The sequence below is a fragment of the Bufo gargarizans genome, chromosome 5, assembly GCF_014858855.1.
Source record: "Bufo gargarizans isolate SCDJY-AF-19 chromosome 5, ASM1485885v1, whole genome shotgun sequence".
NCBI classification, from domain to species: domain Eukaryota; kingdom Metazoa; phylum Chordata; class Amphibia; order Anura; family Bufonidae; genus Bufo; species Bufo gargarizans.
This window is the reverse complement of record NC_058084.1, coordinates 277,989,470-278,006,630: the sequence shown is the minus strand read 5'-3', so window position 1 is coordinate 278,006,630 and position 17,161 is coordinate 277,989,470. Positions and strand designations below refer to the sequence as shown.

The 17,161-nt window shown below is 47.6% G+C and overlaps 1 protein-coding gene across 2 annotated transcripts in view; it reads right to left on the bottom strand.

Annotated features, from left to right (window-relative positions):
- The window catches only part of ANKS6 (ankyrin repeat and sterile alpha motif domain containing 6), a 150,070-nt gene that overhangs the window by 21,450 nt on the left and 111,459 nt on the right, over window positions 1-17,161 (bottom strand). Inside the window, exons 11-14 of one of the 2 annotated variants that reach the window (XM_044293485.1) lie at window positions 16,597-16,751; window positions 14,257-14,449; window positions 14,105-14,172; window positions 11,085-11,201 (exon numbers count right to left, since the gene is read on the bottom strand). In XM_044293485.1, the coding sequence (XP_044149420.1) occupies window positions 11,085-11,201; window positions 14,105-14,172; window positions 14,257-14,449; window positions 16,597-16,751 (533 nt within the window). The remainder of the gene's footprint in view (window positions 1-11,084; window positions 11,202-14,104; window positions 14,173-14,256; window positions 14,450-16,596; window positions 16,752-17,161) is intronic. The other variant, XM_044293486.1, reaches the window with a different exon arrangement.

The following is a 17,161-nucleotide window of genomic DNA, read 5'->3' as shown; positions in this document are numbered from 1 at the left end:
CCCAGTGACAGGAGGGCCAGTTTCACGGATCTGAGTTTTCCAAAGGACAAATGAGATATTTAAAAAGAGGAGGAATCTAAATTAGGTTCTATAGCAACATTGAAGTCTCCGTCCACTATACAAAGGCCTTCTTTGAACGAGTCGAATTGTCTTAGAGCCCCCTCTAACCAGTGAGCTTGATTGCTGTTTGGGGCGTAGAAGCCTGAAATGGAGACTATCATATTGGTGATTGTGGATTTCAAAATCAGAAATCTGCCTTCCGGGTCAGAGGACAATAGGCTAGAGGACAATGTAAAGGGGAACGATTTTTTTAAAGGCAATAGAGACTGCTCTAACCTTAGAAGTGGTGTGGCATGAATGGAACCATTGTGAGCGGCTGGTGCGTTTGAGTGCAGGAATTTTACCTAATTTGAATTGAGTTTCTTGGAGGACCGCAACGTCCGCACGTAAGTACCAGAGGTGTTGAAAGACCCTGGACCTCTTCGCTGGAGAATTCAATCCATGGACATTACCACGTGAACAGTAGTTATGAGAAAAGGAAAATGGGTAGACAACGTAGACCAAGTAAAAACAGAAACAATACAAAAACAGTACAATTCAATGGAAATAGCTCCTGAAGAGCTAGAAAGCAAAGTGTGTAACATACCCCAGGGCAGTGGAGGGGAAACCCATCTAACCATTGCACAAGGGCGTGCTGGGCGTCCACGGGGTGGGGGAAGAGGAAAACGAACCGACCCGCCTCAGAGGGAACAGGCCCGGGAAGACCAGGCTCCCCTCCTCGCCCTGCCATCCTCCACCACCCCTCCGACCCCAGAGACCAAGAATCACAAGAAAGAAAGGAAAAACTGTTGTTCTTCGGTTTAGGGAGAGGATCATTTAGAACAAGATGGTGTTACCCAGGCATAGTGCCTCTTTGTCTTTTCTCTGATCTCCAGCCTAAGCAAAATCAGTCCTCATTGGAAACTGCCAATCTCTTTCTTGAAGCGTGCCCCCTCACGGTCTGCCACAGCAAGATCTCAGGAAGCCGGGGAAGGTCCAAGACATCCGAGAATTGGAGCCAAGAAGGAATAGTGGAGGCATCCAGCTGCAGATCCAAACAGATGGGAGGAATATCTTCTGGGTAATGGATAACCTTCAGCGAACCATTAAAAGGTGAAGGAGAGGCCAAACGGAAACAGCCACCGATAGGGAATTTTCTTCCTCCTTAGGATTTCCGTAAACGGCTTGAGACATTTGCACTTGTAAAGGGTCAGAGAGGATAAGTCCTGATAGAACGATATAGGAGCGCCACTGCATGTGATATTTTCTGAATCTCTAGCTGCCTTTAAGTTTGCGATGTTGGAAGTTTAAAATCCTGCAAATCATATCCCTGGGAGGGTCTTCCTGCCTCAGTTTCTGGCAAAGTGTTCTATTGGCTCGTTCAAGAACCAATTGAGGGGCCTCCTCGTTTGGAAGCAAGGATCTCAGGATGTCATAAACAGTGTTTATTAGAGAGGAGGATGGGATAGTTTCAGGGACGCCGCAAATCCGTAAATTGTTCCGTCTATTCCTGTTTTCTTGATCTTTCAAATGAGAGAGAAGGGCATTGAGGTGGGAGTGACATGAGTAAAGAGCGGCTGTTGTAGATTCCCCAAACGTGACTGTAGATGCCTGGTTCGCTTCTAGTTGTTCTACTCTAAGGCCAATATTACGGATGTCGTGCTTAATGTTTGAGAGATAGTTTTTAAGCGGTTTAAGGGATGTTTCAATTACTCGCTGCATTGCGGATTGAGAGATTGATAGGATCTGGTCTGCCTCATAAGGTCCCTCTTTGTTAGGTTCTTCTGGGGTGAGATTATCTAGGTGATCATTCCCAGGTGGAGGCGATGCGTTATCTTTAGAGGGTGCCGATTTCTTCCCTAATTTCTCCATCTCAGACTGTGCTTTCTTCTTAGTGGGAGAGTGCGGACCCTCAAGTTTGCCTACTTTGACCATAGCGAGAACCCAGGAGATGTGTCTCCAGGTGTAGGGTCAGAAGGGCTGCTTTTTGCACGGTGATGAGTGGCACGTATTTGTGTAATGCACACAGAACAGGGTGGTGTCCCCTCCAGATGGTGGTGATACTATTTAGCCTCCATATTGCCTATTGGTTCGGAAAAATTGGGCCAAAGACCCTAAAAAGTTAGTGCTGTCGTGTAGGTATATATAAAGGGTTCTCCCAGGGCGAACCGGAAAAAAATTAGAGCAGGGCTCTTTCACAAGTAGGGGGTGGAACCTCAAGAATTGCGGCAGATGGCAGGTGACCAGGTGTAAAGGGCTAAAGAAATGTTCTGGGTGGGACCCTGGAACCTGTCAGGGAGCACCTTCCAGGCTGGGGCTCCTGGGAGATGGGAACTAGTGCCAGGAAGATGGTGACAACAAGAGGCAAGAATATGAAGGTGCAGTGAGTTTCTTGACTGCAGCAGAGGGTTCCGGGCGAAGTGCGTTGGTAAGCGGGACTCGGCGCAAGGGTCCGCCAGGGTAAGCGGGCTGTCGCTGAACGTCGGCCACGGGTGCGATTAGGTAATGGTAATCGAAATCGAGGCTGAGGACTTGTAGGCCAGACCAGGCCCCGATCCAAAGACCAGACCTGGAGGGCCCAGACGGGTAAGAGAGGGGTCCCCTCACTGATGACAAGAAGGGGAGTTCAACTGGAGCCAGCCTGAGCCTGTTGGTGGGGTAGGATTGGCCAGATGGCTTTCGATGTTAGCTGGAAGAGGAGAGATGCAAGAGAAGCCATCTGCCTTCTCGGCGGTAAGCCATGCCCCCTAGTTTCACTTTTTGAATGGAAATACTAAAGTAAATTAACTTTTTTATTATATTCTGTATAAATTAACATTTTTATGATCTTCTGTATTATGCTGTTTTTCTGTAAATTATATGTAAACTTCAGGTTCATCTCATTCTTATTGACATATTTTACAAAAGATGCAAACTCCAAGTCTACGCCTCCTCAAAACAAACAAAAAGACATCTATAAAAATCGGCCAAACCACTTTATAGATGACAAAAAGAGATTATAATTCCACACAAAAGGTGTCTCCCAAGTGTACATGTAAATATTAGCATAACATGGCAAATATTGTGCCCGCATTGATGTGCACTGTATTTGAAAATAACTGCTAGAATCAAAATTGTTTTAACTGTGGACTATATGTCTTCCAACACTTTTAGCCAATATACTAGAGGTACTGATGAGTATGTGATGTAACAGCATCGCAAGTAGCCCAATAATAATTTTCTTTCCATTCCAAGTTATACATAGAGGAAAGGACACGTGGCATATCCCTAATATAAATGGGGATATTATGTACTAGGGGTTGAAGGTTATGGTTCACCCAGGCCCTTCAAACGTTCTCCCATATTCCCATTGACACTTTTTCTAAAGAAATCAGTTAGTTATGTAGGACAAACCTCTGGCCCTTCAAGTTCGGATCAGACAAACTTTTGATTAGACATCTAAAAAACGAATATACTGTATCTATGTTGACAAAACACTTTAGGGATGTACATGGTATTAATTTTTGTTGTTTTTCAAGGCATAGAAAGAGTTTTTCAGTCACAGCAGGGTGGTTCTCGCTCCCGCAAATCATCCTAGATATGCTACATGATAAAGCTGGAGACAACACATGATTTACTGCCATTGAATCCTGAGATTCGTTAGGCTACTTTCACACTTGCGGCAGAGTGATCCGGCAAGCAGTTCTGTCAACCGATGGCATTTGTAAGACTGATCAGGATCCTGATCAGTCAGAAAAATGCATTGAAATGATCAGTTTTTCCGGTATCATCAGGAAAAATAAATCCGGCATTTATTTTTTTTCACCCTTTTTTTTTTTTCGGTCTGCACATTCCGGTATTTTGAATGCCAGATCCGGCACTAATACATTCCTATGGGAAAAAAAAAAAAGGTTGGATCCAGCATTCAGGCAAGTCTTCAGTTTTTTGGGCCTGAGATAAAACCGTAGCATGCTGCGGTTTTATCTTTTGCCTGATCAGTCAAAAAGACTGAACTGAAGACATCCTGATGCATCCTGAATGGATTACTCTCCATTCAGAATGCATGGGGATATGCCTGATCAGTTCTTTTCCGGTATAGAGCCCCTAGGACGAAACTATGTCGGAAAATTGTGAAAGTACCCTAAATTGGTTATTATTGTGTTACTGCGATTGTCGATGTAATTTAATATTTGTATATGGAATGGTTGTGTGTTTTTTTTTTTTAAGTTGCTGTCATGTGACTGGAGTCATATGTGTTTTAACGGGGTGGAGATGGAGCAAGCTTAGGACATAAGTAAGGGCTATAGCTAGTCTGAAACACAAACTGGTTGCTGTGGTTCGTATTGTGGATTTTACTGATGTATTAATAAATTTGAAGATATTTTTGAAGACTTCGGCCCAGTTGTGGATTTTCCTTTCTGTACTAGTGATCTCATGCACACTGCAGTAGATTTAGTAATCCTATATATGGTGTAAGCTTAGAAAGGCTGTCTACAGCTGAACCAGATTTATCACAATGGCTCAAGGTGGGTTTATAAGCACCAACCAAAAAGCCGATTGTCGGGAAGGACGGCTGCTCGCTTAGTGAAGGACACCGCTGCATTTACATGCAGTTGTCTCCTTCACAGTATGACGATGAGGGATCGCTATTGTGATCACTCGTCCTCATACAGAATCATTGTTTCTGGGCAGCAGATCGCTGTTTAGACAGCACAATATGCTGCCCAGAAATGATGATTGATGTGCCTATGCGAACGACAGCATCACTCAATGAACAAGCGCTTCGCTCATTTATCGGGTTATCGGCGGCACATTTAGACAGGCAGATTGTCAGGAAGAGCGTTCCCAGGAAAATTTGTTCCCGATAACCTGCCTGACAATAGGGTTGTGTAAATCCACCTTCAGGCTGGATGATAAATCCGGTGCGGGGATAGACACTTTTGGCTAACTCTCTGCCAACTATTCCTTGGCTTAATCTGAGACAGAATTTTACATCAGAATTGTGGTGCAATTATTGAGCTAAATGTCACATAATAGGTTACATCCCTTTCTCGCCCATTTTCCTTGGGGGACACAGACCTTGGGTATAGCTCAGCTCCCTAGGAGGCGTGACACTAAGTAAAACTGTTAAGCCCCTCCTCCATCAGCTATACCCTCAGCCTGGAGATAGAGGCTACCAGTTTTAGCTTAGTGTCCAAGGAGGCAAGACACTCCCTGCTACTGCAGGGCTGTTTTCTCCTTGTTATTTTTACTTTTTCTTCTAATTTTGTTATTTTATTTTTTCCTAGGGATACCAGAGACGCATTTGACCTCTCTGCTCTCCCGGGGTTGAGCTGCGCCAGTGCCAACTTATCTGCACTGCTGCCTCCCCCACAGAAGCAATAGGAGGATCTGGGCAGCAATGGCTCCCCTACATCCCGCCAGCTAGGGGGTCGCCCGCACGCCAAGCCCCTCTTCCAGCTTCCTGCCACTGCGGTGCCAGTGGCTGAAGGGGCGACCCTGCTGGAAAGGACTGAGGGTGAAGACGTCGCACGGTGAGATGGCTATTCCAGCCCATACCCCGTCCCTATCTGCAGCATCTACCCCTCTGGGTAAGGGGGGCACCCGTGGTCGCTCATTCTGAGCGCTCATCTGCAGGACAATGCAGCACAGCAGCATCCTCAGCACCCCCACGCTTTTCCCCCCCCGCTGCTATCTTTCTCCCCCCCCCCTCCCCCTCATCGGGGCTGACTCCATTTTTCTCTTCTCTCTCTCTCCCCCTTCCCGCCGAGAACGGGGGGCGGGGCTTAGCGGTCCCGGCAGGGGGCGGGGCTTCCGCGCGTCATTTTGGGGGCGGAGCTACGTTCTCCTTCACAGGAGACATTTCAAGCGCTGGAGGGGGCGGAGCTTGTTCCCCGCGCTTTCTGCTGAGGTTTCCCGCGCTTCCTCACTCCTGACAGGAAGCTGGGACACGGTGGGGAACTCTAACCTCCTGTGTACATCGCTCGGCTTCTGTGGGCGCTCTCTGCTGCTCACTGCTGTTCACTGCTTCTCTGCTGCTGCTGATCTGGGCCATCTCCTGACGTTCTTCTGAGGCACTGGTAGGACAGTTAACCCTCTCCTAACCCTCCTGGTCATAGCTGCTATAACCCTTTGTGGTCTCTATATTAGAGTACAACCACACTTCAGCATGTCAGATCCCACAGGTGCCCCCAAACCCTGGTACCATGCCTGTACCGCCTGTAAGGAACTTTTTCCGCGTGGGCAATCTGAGCCGCATTGCCTTGCATGTCAGGCCCCGGTGCAGGGCCCGCTTCCCGCTGCGCCCCCCGGTGCCTCTGAACCCCCTGACTGGGCTAGGTCTCTGTCTCAGGCGGTGGAAAGCCTTACACACGTAGTGGGCCGTCTCGTGGATAGACCGCCTCTCCCGCAGGCTGCCACAATCCCTGTCGCACCCGCTGGGACTACCGTTTCTGCCGCCCCCACTGGTTCCCTGCCTCCCAGCGAATCTTCCAGGGCCCGGCATACTCAGAAACGTTCAAGGGTTGAGCGCACATCTTCTCCAGATGCTTCGCTCTCTCCGCCATGCGTGCGAGCTCAGTCAAGTCTATCCTCTCAAAGGGATACGCTTTCTGAGGGAGAACTGGCGGATTCGGACGTGGACATGGACTCAGAGCTTCCGTCCAAATTGGCGTCCGCGGTGGGGCATCTTGTCACTAGCATCCGTGATACCTTTCAGCTACACGATGACCCCCCCAGCTCTGAACAGGCCGGCGTGTCCTTTCTCCGCCCCAAACAGGCCTCCAAGGTTTTTCCCATACACGCTGATTTTTCTTCTGTGGTATCCAAGGCTTGGACTCGGCCTAACGTCCGCTTTATTACACCCAAAAAGCTGGACATTTGTTATCCCTTTCCAGCGGATTCTGTGACCACGTGGACATCCCCGCCTAAGGTTGATCCTCCCGTGGCTCGCCTGTCCAAAAGCACTACTATTCCTGTACAGGACGGATCTTCCCTCCAGTCTGTTGAGGACCGTCGTACGGAATCCCTCTCCAAGGCCATATTTACTGCCTCTGGTTCGGCCCTTAGACCGGTCTTTGCCTCCGCCTGGGTTGGCAAAGCGGTCTCTGAATGGGGTTTGCAACTGGAACGGGAGTTAGGGTCGGACGTCCCTGTTCAGGACCTCCGTTCCTTAGCCCAACTAATTGTTCAGGCCGGAAAATTCGTCTGTGAGGCCTCCCTTGATGCGGGTGCCCTCATTGCCCGTTCCTCTGCCCTGGCAGTTTCTGTCAGGAGGGAACTCTGGCTGAAGGTTTGGGCGGCGGACGCCGCTTCCAAACGCTCTTTGGCCGGCCTACCATTCACGGGTTCCCGCCTGTTCGGAACCCGTCTGGACGAACTTATATCAGAGGCCACGGGTGGGAAGAGTACTCACCTCCCCCAGTCCAGGCCAATGGGCGCCCCCCGTGGTCGCGCTGGTTCGTCCCGTTTTCGGTCCTTTCGCAAGCCCACCGGGTCTAGACCCGCGGCCAGTTCTTCTTCCTCTGGCCCAGCCCAGGATAGACGCAAGAAGCCGTTTTTTCGGACGCAACCTACCTGGCGCAAGTCCCAGCCTGCACGGGCTCCCACAGGCCAGCAGCCCTCTGCCTGAAGGTGCGCCCCCACCCACCCGGGTGGGGGGCCTCCTTCTCCTATTCAGGAACGTATGGCGGGCCCACATCTCAGACGCATGGGCGCTCGAGATTGTATCTTGCGGATACAAAATCGAATTTGCGTCCATTCCGCCAGACCGTTTCTTCCGATCCCGTCCTCCGCGAGATCCCGTACGAGTGGCCGCCTTCTTCGCGGCCATTCACTCTCTAATGGACAAGGGTGTCGTCGCCCCCGTGCCTCCGACGGAAAGGTTCAGGGGGTTCTACTCGAACCTCTTTGTGGTTCCCAAGAAGGAAGGCTCAGTGCGTCCGATCTTGGACCTAAAACGCCTGAACCGTTTTCTCCGACTGCAGAGATTCCGGATGGAGTCTCTCAGGTCCGCAGTGGCCTCCCTGGAAAGAGGGGATTTAATGGCCTCAATCGACATTCAGGATGCATACCTCCACGTTCCGGTTGCTCCATGTCATCACCGCTTCCTGCGCTTTGCGGTGGGGGACGATCACTTCCAATTCGTCGCCCTTCCCTTTGGTCTGGCGACTGCTCCTCGAGTGTTCACCAAGGTCCTGGCCCCTGTCTTGGCCCTTCTACGTTCAAGAAGTGTTTTTCTTCTCCCATACTTGGACGACATCCTGGTCAAGGCACCCTCCTTCTCTCAGACATCCCGCAGTGTGGAACTCACTCTGGAGACCCTGACGCGGTTCGGTTGGATTATCAACCACCCCAAATCTTCCCTTACCCCCTCCAGACGGCTGATCTTCCTGGGGATGCTCCTGGATACAGAGTTGGCGGAGGTCCGCCTTCCGTCGGACAAGCGTCTGGCCCTTCGCGGGTCGGTTCGCAGTCTCCTCCGTCATCACCGCCCTTCCCTCAGATCCAGCATGCCGTTGTTGGGAAAGATGGTTGCCTGTTTCGAAGCGGTGCCGTTCGCACAATTCCGATCCCGCACATTTCAGAGGGCAATTCTGTCGGCCTGGGACAAATCACTGAGGAGTCTGGACAAGACCTTTCTTCTGCCTCCCCTGGCTCGAGCTTCCCTCGGCTGGTGGTTGCATATCCCTCTAAGGGGGAAGTCCTTCCTTCCACTGAACTGGCTGGTGATTACCACAGATGCCAGCTTACGGGGGTGGGGGGGGGGGTTTTCCCTCCCCGGTCCGTCCAGGGCGTTTGGTCTCTATCGGAGTCCAGACTTCCAATCAATATTCTGGAACTGAGGGCGATTCTTCTGTCCCTCAGACACTGGACCCATCTGCTGAGGGCCACCCTGTTCGGATCCAATCGGACAATGCCACGGCTGTGGCATACATAAACCATCAGGGAGGCACTCGCAGCGATGCAAGAGGTGACCCTCATTCTCCTCTGGGCGGAGACGCACGTGCCGGCCTTATCTGCGATTTACATCCCGGGGGTGGACAACTGGGCGGCGGATTTCCTCAGCCGGTCCACCATCGACCCGGGAGAATGGTCCCTGCACCCAGAGGTGTTCGAAGCCCTTTGTCTTCGCTGGGGTCGCCCCGACGTGGACCTCATGGCCTCCAAATTCAACCACAAGGTCCCCCTATACCTGGCCAGGGCACGGGACCCGAAGGCATACGGCGCCGACGCGCTCGTCCTTCCGTGGCGCGAATTCTCCCTTCTGTACGTCTTTCCTCCTTTTCCCCTCCTGCCACGGGTTCTTCGGAGGATCGCGGCAGAGGGCGTCCCCGCGATTCTAATCGCCCCGGATTGGCCCCGCCGGTCTTGGTACGCCGACCTAATGTTGCTGTTGGCAGACGCACCGTGGCCACTGCCCTGCACAGGGAAGACCTTCTCTCTCAGGGACCGATCTTCCACGAGCATTTAGGCTCGCTACGTTTGACGGCGTGGCTATTGAGACCGCCGTCTTAACGCGACGGGGTTTCTCCGCGGACGTAGTCCGCACCATGATCCGGGCTCGTAAGCCCGTATCCTCTAGGATCTACTATCGGGTTTGGAGGTCCTATCTGGGGTTCTGTGAGTCCCGGAGCATCCCACCTCTCCGGTTTTCTCTTCCCACAATCCTGTCCTTCCTCCAGTCGGGTCTGGACCTGGGGCTGTGCCTCAGTTCTCTGAAGGGTCAGATTTCGGCGCTGTCTATTCTTCTCCAGCGTCCCCTGGCCCCTCTAGGGCCAATTAAGACCTTTTTACAAGGGGTGGCTCACTCTGTTCCGCCGTACCGCCCTCCAGTTCCTTCCTGGGACCTGAATGTGGTGCTCTCGGCGCTCCAATCAGCCCCCTTCGAGCCTTTACGGGAGGTCTCCCTTCGCCTTCTGTCCTGCAAGGTCATCTTTCTTGTGGCCGTCACGTCTCTCCGACGGGTGTCGGAGTTAGCGGCTCTTTCTTGCTCCGAACCTTTCCTGATCTTCCACCAGGATAAGGTTGTGCTTCGGCCTGTCCCGACTTTCCTGCCAAAGGTGGTCTCCGCCTTTCACATCAATGAGGACATCGTCCTTCCGTCGCTCTGTCCCTCTCCTTCCCACCCCAGAGAACGGGAACTGCACCGTCTGGATGTGGTCAGGGCGTTGAGGATTTACTTGGAGGTCACCGGGTCCTTTCGGCGCACGGACTCCCTGTTTGTGGTTCCGGAGGGTTCGCGCAAAGGGTTGGCGGTCTCCAAGGTGGCTATTGCCCGTTTCATTAAACTGGCGGTGTCTGAGGCTTATCGAGCCAAGGGCAGACCTCCGCCTTTTGGCGTCACTGCTCATTCCACCAGAGCAGTCGGAGCTTCCTGGGCGCAGAGGCATCGGGCCTCGGCTGAACAGTTGTGCAAAGCAGCCACTTGGTCCTCTCTGCACACTTTCACAAAGTTCTATAGGGTGCATACGCATGCATCAGCGGATGCTGCGTTGGGCCGCCTGGTTTTGCAGGCAGCGGTTTCCTGATGCTCTGGTGGCGTTCCGCCTTGGGTTTGTGGTCCCTCCCTTCTTGGACTGCTCTTGAACGTCCCAAGGTCTGTGTCCCCCAAGGAAAATGGGCGAGAAAAGGAGATTTTTGTATAACTTACCAGTTAAATCTCTTTCTCGCTCTTCCTTGGGGGACACAGCACCCACCCTTCTGTGTTTGGTTACAGGGTTATGGTCTGGCGCCCCGTTGGGTTGCTGGCTGGTTGTTTCCGTTATTGGTTGTTATCCTTTCACTACTTGGACACGCAACTGGTAGCCTCTATCTCCAGGCTGAGGGTATAGCTGATGGAGGAGGGGCTTAACAGTTTTACTTAGTGTCACGCCTCCTAGGGAGCTGAGCTATACCCAAGGTCTGTGTCCCCCAAGGAAGAGCGAGAAAGAGATTTAACTGGTAAGTTATACAAAAATCTCCTTTTCACATGAAGCCACAACTCTGAGCCACTGTATGAACCAATTTAAGCTGTACAGTAATTTTCTTTCCTCCATATTTAATTTAGCTATGCCCAGGATACTCACCTTTCCTGCATTAAGTTCAGAAATTGCAGCTAAAATCTGCTGTCTGGAACCATCTGTTGTTATGCCCAAAGCCTTCAGGTCACTATCATTCAGTGTGAGAAAAGCTTCCATGTCCACCTATAGAAAATGAAGAAATCCATCAGTGTAAACATTGCAATGGTTTGCTTCACTGTGTAAGCGGAAATTAACAAGACAGAATCACACACTTTTTTTGACGTACATAAACCTTGTGCTCTAAAATGTGGTTCAGTTCTGTTAAAAAGTGCTTAAAAAGGGTTTCCCATGTACAGTACCTGCCAGTGGCAGCACCATGCACTGAGGAATTCACTTATCTTAACTGTTGAAAGATTTATTTATTTATTCCTTTTGCCATAGATAAAATGCATAGTTTTGCAGAATACAGCACCTTATGTCTCAGCATAGAGCTGCATACCATTCTCCTGTCTATAATACATAGCAGCAATACAATAAACATTTTATTGTACTATATATGCATATGCACAACTACTTTTTAGCTGATAGACTTGGGCACCATTGACACTCTACATTCCACACCTCCCATGCACACTATGGCACATTTTATAGAAAGCCAATTCACCTATGTTTAGGAGGAAAACTGGAAGTGGAAACTTGACAGAACACAAGGAGACTGTACAAACACCATGTTGCTTTTCGTCATACTGTATACTATGATTTGTTTCATAAAAGATGCATGTACTATCAAAATGATCCATATGTACAGTGCTTCCTGTATCAGTATATAAGGAGAAAAACCTTTCTGCCACTGGGATACTCCTGTTTTCACTATGCTGGCTAACTGCCACATTTCACAGTGATCACTGTAGGGTCACAGTGGTAACAAATGGTGGGTGCCCAACCAAGACCGTCGCCAAATAGCAGAACAAAACCTGATCTTACAGTCTGACCCAATGATCGTTTATACACCAGCTCAGCCCATTCAACAGAACAAGGCTGAGCGAACACCACTGCCCCTTCATATTCCTGATCAGTTGAGGGGGGTGTCAATGAAAATCACATAACTAGCAAGAACTAATATCTCTAAGAACTTGACTTTAAGAAGTTGTAACCTGATAAATACGAAAAGAGGATGGCTTCTGGAAATGGATAATGACCCTAAACACACATCAAAATCTGAAACAGACTACCTCAGAAGGTGTAAGCTGAAGGTTTTACTATGATCCTCACAGCCCCCTCATCTGAAAATCTGTGGATAAGCCTCAAAAGAGCAGTGCATGTAAGACGACCCCAATATCTCACAGAACTGGAAGACTTTTGTAAGGAAGAATGGATGAAAATCCCTCAAACAAGAACTGAGAAAGACTCTTGGCTGGCTACAAAAAGCATTTATAAGCTGTGATACTTGCCAAGGGGGTGCAACTAGGTACTAACCATGCAGAGTGCCCTAAGTTTTGTTTCCAGCCCTTTTCCTTATTTTATTATTTTGAAAATGTAAAGACAAAAATAGAAATACATTTTTGTTAAAAAGGGAATGTGTCATTTTTAACTGTATGCCTTTTGGAGATCATTTCATCTTCAACTTGCTTAACTGTTCACAGTAATTTTGACCAGGGCTGCCCAAACCTTTGCATACCAATGTACAAAGTGAATGCTATCAATCACTAAAAACACCTACCCCATGTACAAATGAAGTCTGATGTAGCAGATATTTAAATGTTTTGCTGAATGTTTTCTCACAAAACTACATATCAATCTACCAAGCTTCTCCTGCTCATGCTGCCTTTTGTGGTGACAGGTTCTGTTTAAAGGAGTTGGCTACTTTCTGGTTACTTTTGTAGTAGATTACTACATGGCAATTACTAATATAACCTTTTTTTAAATTCAGTGCCGTTTGCTATATTCCATAAGCCATGTCCTTGGTAGGCAAATCTTGTGTGCTTGTTCACACAGAGATCCTGTCCATAAGACGACCACTGATGGAGGGTCATGTGACAGACATCACTCAGCCTCCTCCATTCAAATACATTGTACCTGCACTAAATTTCCAACAGTGAAGTATAGATGGCAGGTGCAATGTATTTGAATGAAGGAGGCATAGAGGTGATTTGCCTGGTCACATGACCTTTCATCAGCAGCATTTCATGGACAGGACCTCTGTGTGGACAGCACTAAAGACTTGGTAAACAATGGGTCATAGCTTGTGAAATACAGAAAATAGTGCAGAATTTAAATAAAGGCTATATTAGTAACTGCCATGTAGTCATCTTACAAACACACTGGTGAACAGCAACCAGAAAGTAGCCAACCTCATTAATATATTTGATAACTGCATATATGCAATTGCAGTAACCATGTGGTTCTCCACTAAATGGTTAATTCAGTGACTCTCTCCTAAAAGGTTTATTTTCAGGTTAACCACTTCACATTGTTTACTGTGATGGTGATTTGTGCACTATGCATCCCAAAAGGTTGTACTTACGTAGGAACTAGTTAACATAGGAGTCTTTAGTTGGTTGCAGAGAAACAGGCGGGTCCTACCCTGATATATTTATACTGCGACTCCTATCATCTATTCAGTAAAAAAGTGACTTTATTAATTCTAGCCAAATAGGCTTGTCCTCCTGACTTGTATCCTACTGCGCATCCACCTATCAAGGGGACCCCAGCCATCACTAGAAAGGAGATGCCAAAATCCAAGGTGTGCCTTGAGGGGAAGAGGAGTTGTGCCCCTCCACTCACTGCATTAGTGGCCCAGAGAGCGCTAGAGGGATGAGGATTAGCAATCGTGAGAATTACAACCACCCTCATCCTCTCCAACTCCTGCCAACGCCCCTCCACAGCAGTATAATTGCAATTACAGTTGCACAATTCCCTAATACACTTTAATTCCTGCAAATGCACAGTCACCTAATATTGCTGGCACTGCTGAATTACTACTACTCACGTATTTCCTCTACCAGATTAGTCTTTATACATTCCAAAAATGTACTCAGTGTTGCATTAATACAAATTCATAATCACCAAAGAATCTAATATCTTACCTCCTGCTCCTCGAAAATGGGCTGGTACTTCTCCAATGATAACTTCTTGAGGATCGCAGATAGCTCATCTATAGAAAATAAATAAATAAATAAAACTTGCATCATCATAATTCATCATTTGAAACTTAGTTCAGGAATGGAAGAACATTTACCTTCATCAGTGATGGTCCCACTACTAGAACCTCCACTGCTCTTTGACTGTTTATGGGAGGAGGAAGATGATAGAGATGACTCAGCTAGACGCCCTTTTGGTGTGGGTGATGGTGAAGGGGTCAGTGTAGGAGATGTGCTCTTAGATGTAGAGGAAGTCCCAGATGGGGGTTGTTTCACAATTTCAATTTTCTGCTTAGAGAGGGCAAACATAATGGTCTAAGAAATTATACAAATTTTTTATATTTTTTTTCCTCCAATGTATTCACTGAGAAAAATAAACTGTCAGATGACATCAGGAATGTAAAAATAAATTCCCCATTAAAAGTGTCCTGTCTGACCCAGGAAGAAGTACATCAGCGAGTTAAAAAGATTAAAATCGTCAGGACCGAATGGCATACACCCCTATATCCTAAGGGAATTAAGTAATTTCGTAGCCAGACCCTTATTTCTGATATTTGCGGACTCTATACTGACAGGGAGTGTCCAACAGGATTGGCGCATGGCAAATGTGGTGCCAATATTAAAAAAGGGTCCAAAAACAGAGCCCGGAAACTATAGGCCGGTAAGTTTAACGTCTGTTGTAGGTAAACTGTTTGAAGGTTTTCTGAGAGATGCTATCTTAGAGCATCTCAACGGAAATAAGCAAATAACGCCATATCAGCATGGCTTCGTGAGGGATCGGTCATGTCAGACTAATTTAATCAGTTTCTATGAGGATGTAAGTTCTAGACTTGACAGCGGCGAATCAATGGATGTCATATATATCTGGATTTCTCCAAAGCATTTGAAGGTTAGTATAAAAATGAGAATGCTCGAACTGTATGTGGGTAAGTAACTGGCTCAATGATAGAAAACAGTAGCTGCTTTACGCCTTTGGGCTGCTATTTGAGACAAGACGTTATCTGCACTTCCACCTTAGAACACACTCAGATTGGGTCACTGTCACTAGTGGAGTACCTCAGGTGTCAGTATTGGGCCCAATTCTCTTCAATATATTAATGATCTTGTAGAAGGCTTGCATAGTAAAGTATGGCCGTGCGGAGGCAAACGGATCCGTCCAGACGTACAATGTATAGCTCAATATGGCTCAATTTTCAAACGGATCCGCCCCCCATTGACTTTCAATGTAAAGTCTGGACGGATCCATCTTTCACACTTAGAATTTTTTCTAAAATATAATGCAGACAGATCCGTTCTGAACGGATCCCATCGTCTGCATTATAGGAGCGGATCCGTCTGTGCAGACACCAGACAGATCCGCTCCGAACGCAAGTGTGAAAGTAGCACAAACTGTGCAAAGTAATTAACATTGAAGAGGACAGTATACTACTACAGAGCTATCTGGATAGATTGGAAACTTGGGCAGATAAGTGGCAGATGAGGTTTAACACTGACAAATGTAAAGTTATGCACATGGGAAGGAAAAATGCAAGTCACCTGTACATACTAAATGGTAAAACACTCGGTAACACTGACATGGAAAAGGATCTAGAATTTTTAATAAACAGCAAACTAAGCTGCAAAAACCAGTGTCAGGCAGCTGCTGCCAAGGCCAATAAGATAATGGGTTGCATCAGAAGGGGCATAAGATGCCCGTGATGAGAACATAGTCCTACCACTTTACAAATCGCTAGTCAGACCACACATGAAGTACTATGTACAATTCTGGGCTCCTGTAAACAAAGCAGACTTAGCAGAGCTGGAGAGGGTCCAGAGGAGGGCATCTAAAGTAATAACTGGAATGGGGCAACTACAGTACCCTGAAAGATTATCAACATTAGGGTTATTTACTTTAGAAAAAAAGACGACTGAGGGGAGATCTAATTAATATGTATAAATATATCAGGGGTCAGTACAGAGATCTATCCCATCATCTATTTATCCCCAGGACTGTGACTGTAATGAGGGGACATCCTCTGCGTCTGGAGGAAAGAAGGTTTGTACACAAACATAGAAGAGGATTCTTTACGGTAAGAGCAGTGAGACTGTGGAACTCTCTGCCTGAGGAGGTGGTAATGGTGAGTACAATAAAGGAATTCAAGAGGGGCCTGGATGTATTTCTGGAGTGTAATAATATTACAGGATATAGCTACTAGAGAGGGATCGTTGATCCAGGGAGTTATCTGATTGCCTGATTGGAGTCAGGAAGGAATTTTATATTCACCTAAAGTGGGGAAAATTGGCTTCTACCTCACAGTTTTTTTTTTGCCTTCCTCTGGATCAACTTGCAGGATAACAGGCCGAACTGGATGGACAAATGTCTTTTTTCGGCCTTATGTACTATGTTACTATGTTACAAAGGAACACGAGTGAGGTGCCTGAGTATGAAGATTTGTCACCTTTGGTAAATGTCCATTGCTAGTGGGTAGGACATGTGGCTGCTCAGGAACTGTGATGACCAGATTCTGCGGCACAATTTCTTTCTGCTTTGATAAAGTAGCTGCTTTACGCCTTTGGGCTGCTATTTGAGACAAGACGTTATCTGCACTTCCACCTTAGAACAAGAAGAAAAAGAAAGATATTTATATTAATTATACACTCACTGACACTTAAAAATCCTACAATCCTTTTAAAGTAACCTTAACCCCATTTCAACTTAAAGTATAACTGTCATCTTTTTTTTTTTTTTTGGAGTATTGGATTTATTGGATTGTGGTGATTAATATCTCCTTGGTGGCTCTATTTCAACTTTTCACTGTGTACTCTATTACCCCTTAATTCCACAGTTTTGTTCCCTGTACTGCCTATTTTTACCTCTGCTTAAAATCAGGTTGCTATGCAGGTCCTCCTCTGTGTTGAGGATGCAGAAGCAGGCTGCCTGCAAGGTCAGATTACAGACAGCCAGGGACTGTAAGTAAATGATTAAAGCCAGGTCCTTCCCAGCAGCTGATAACAGTGCCTGGG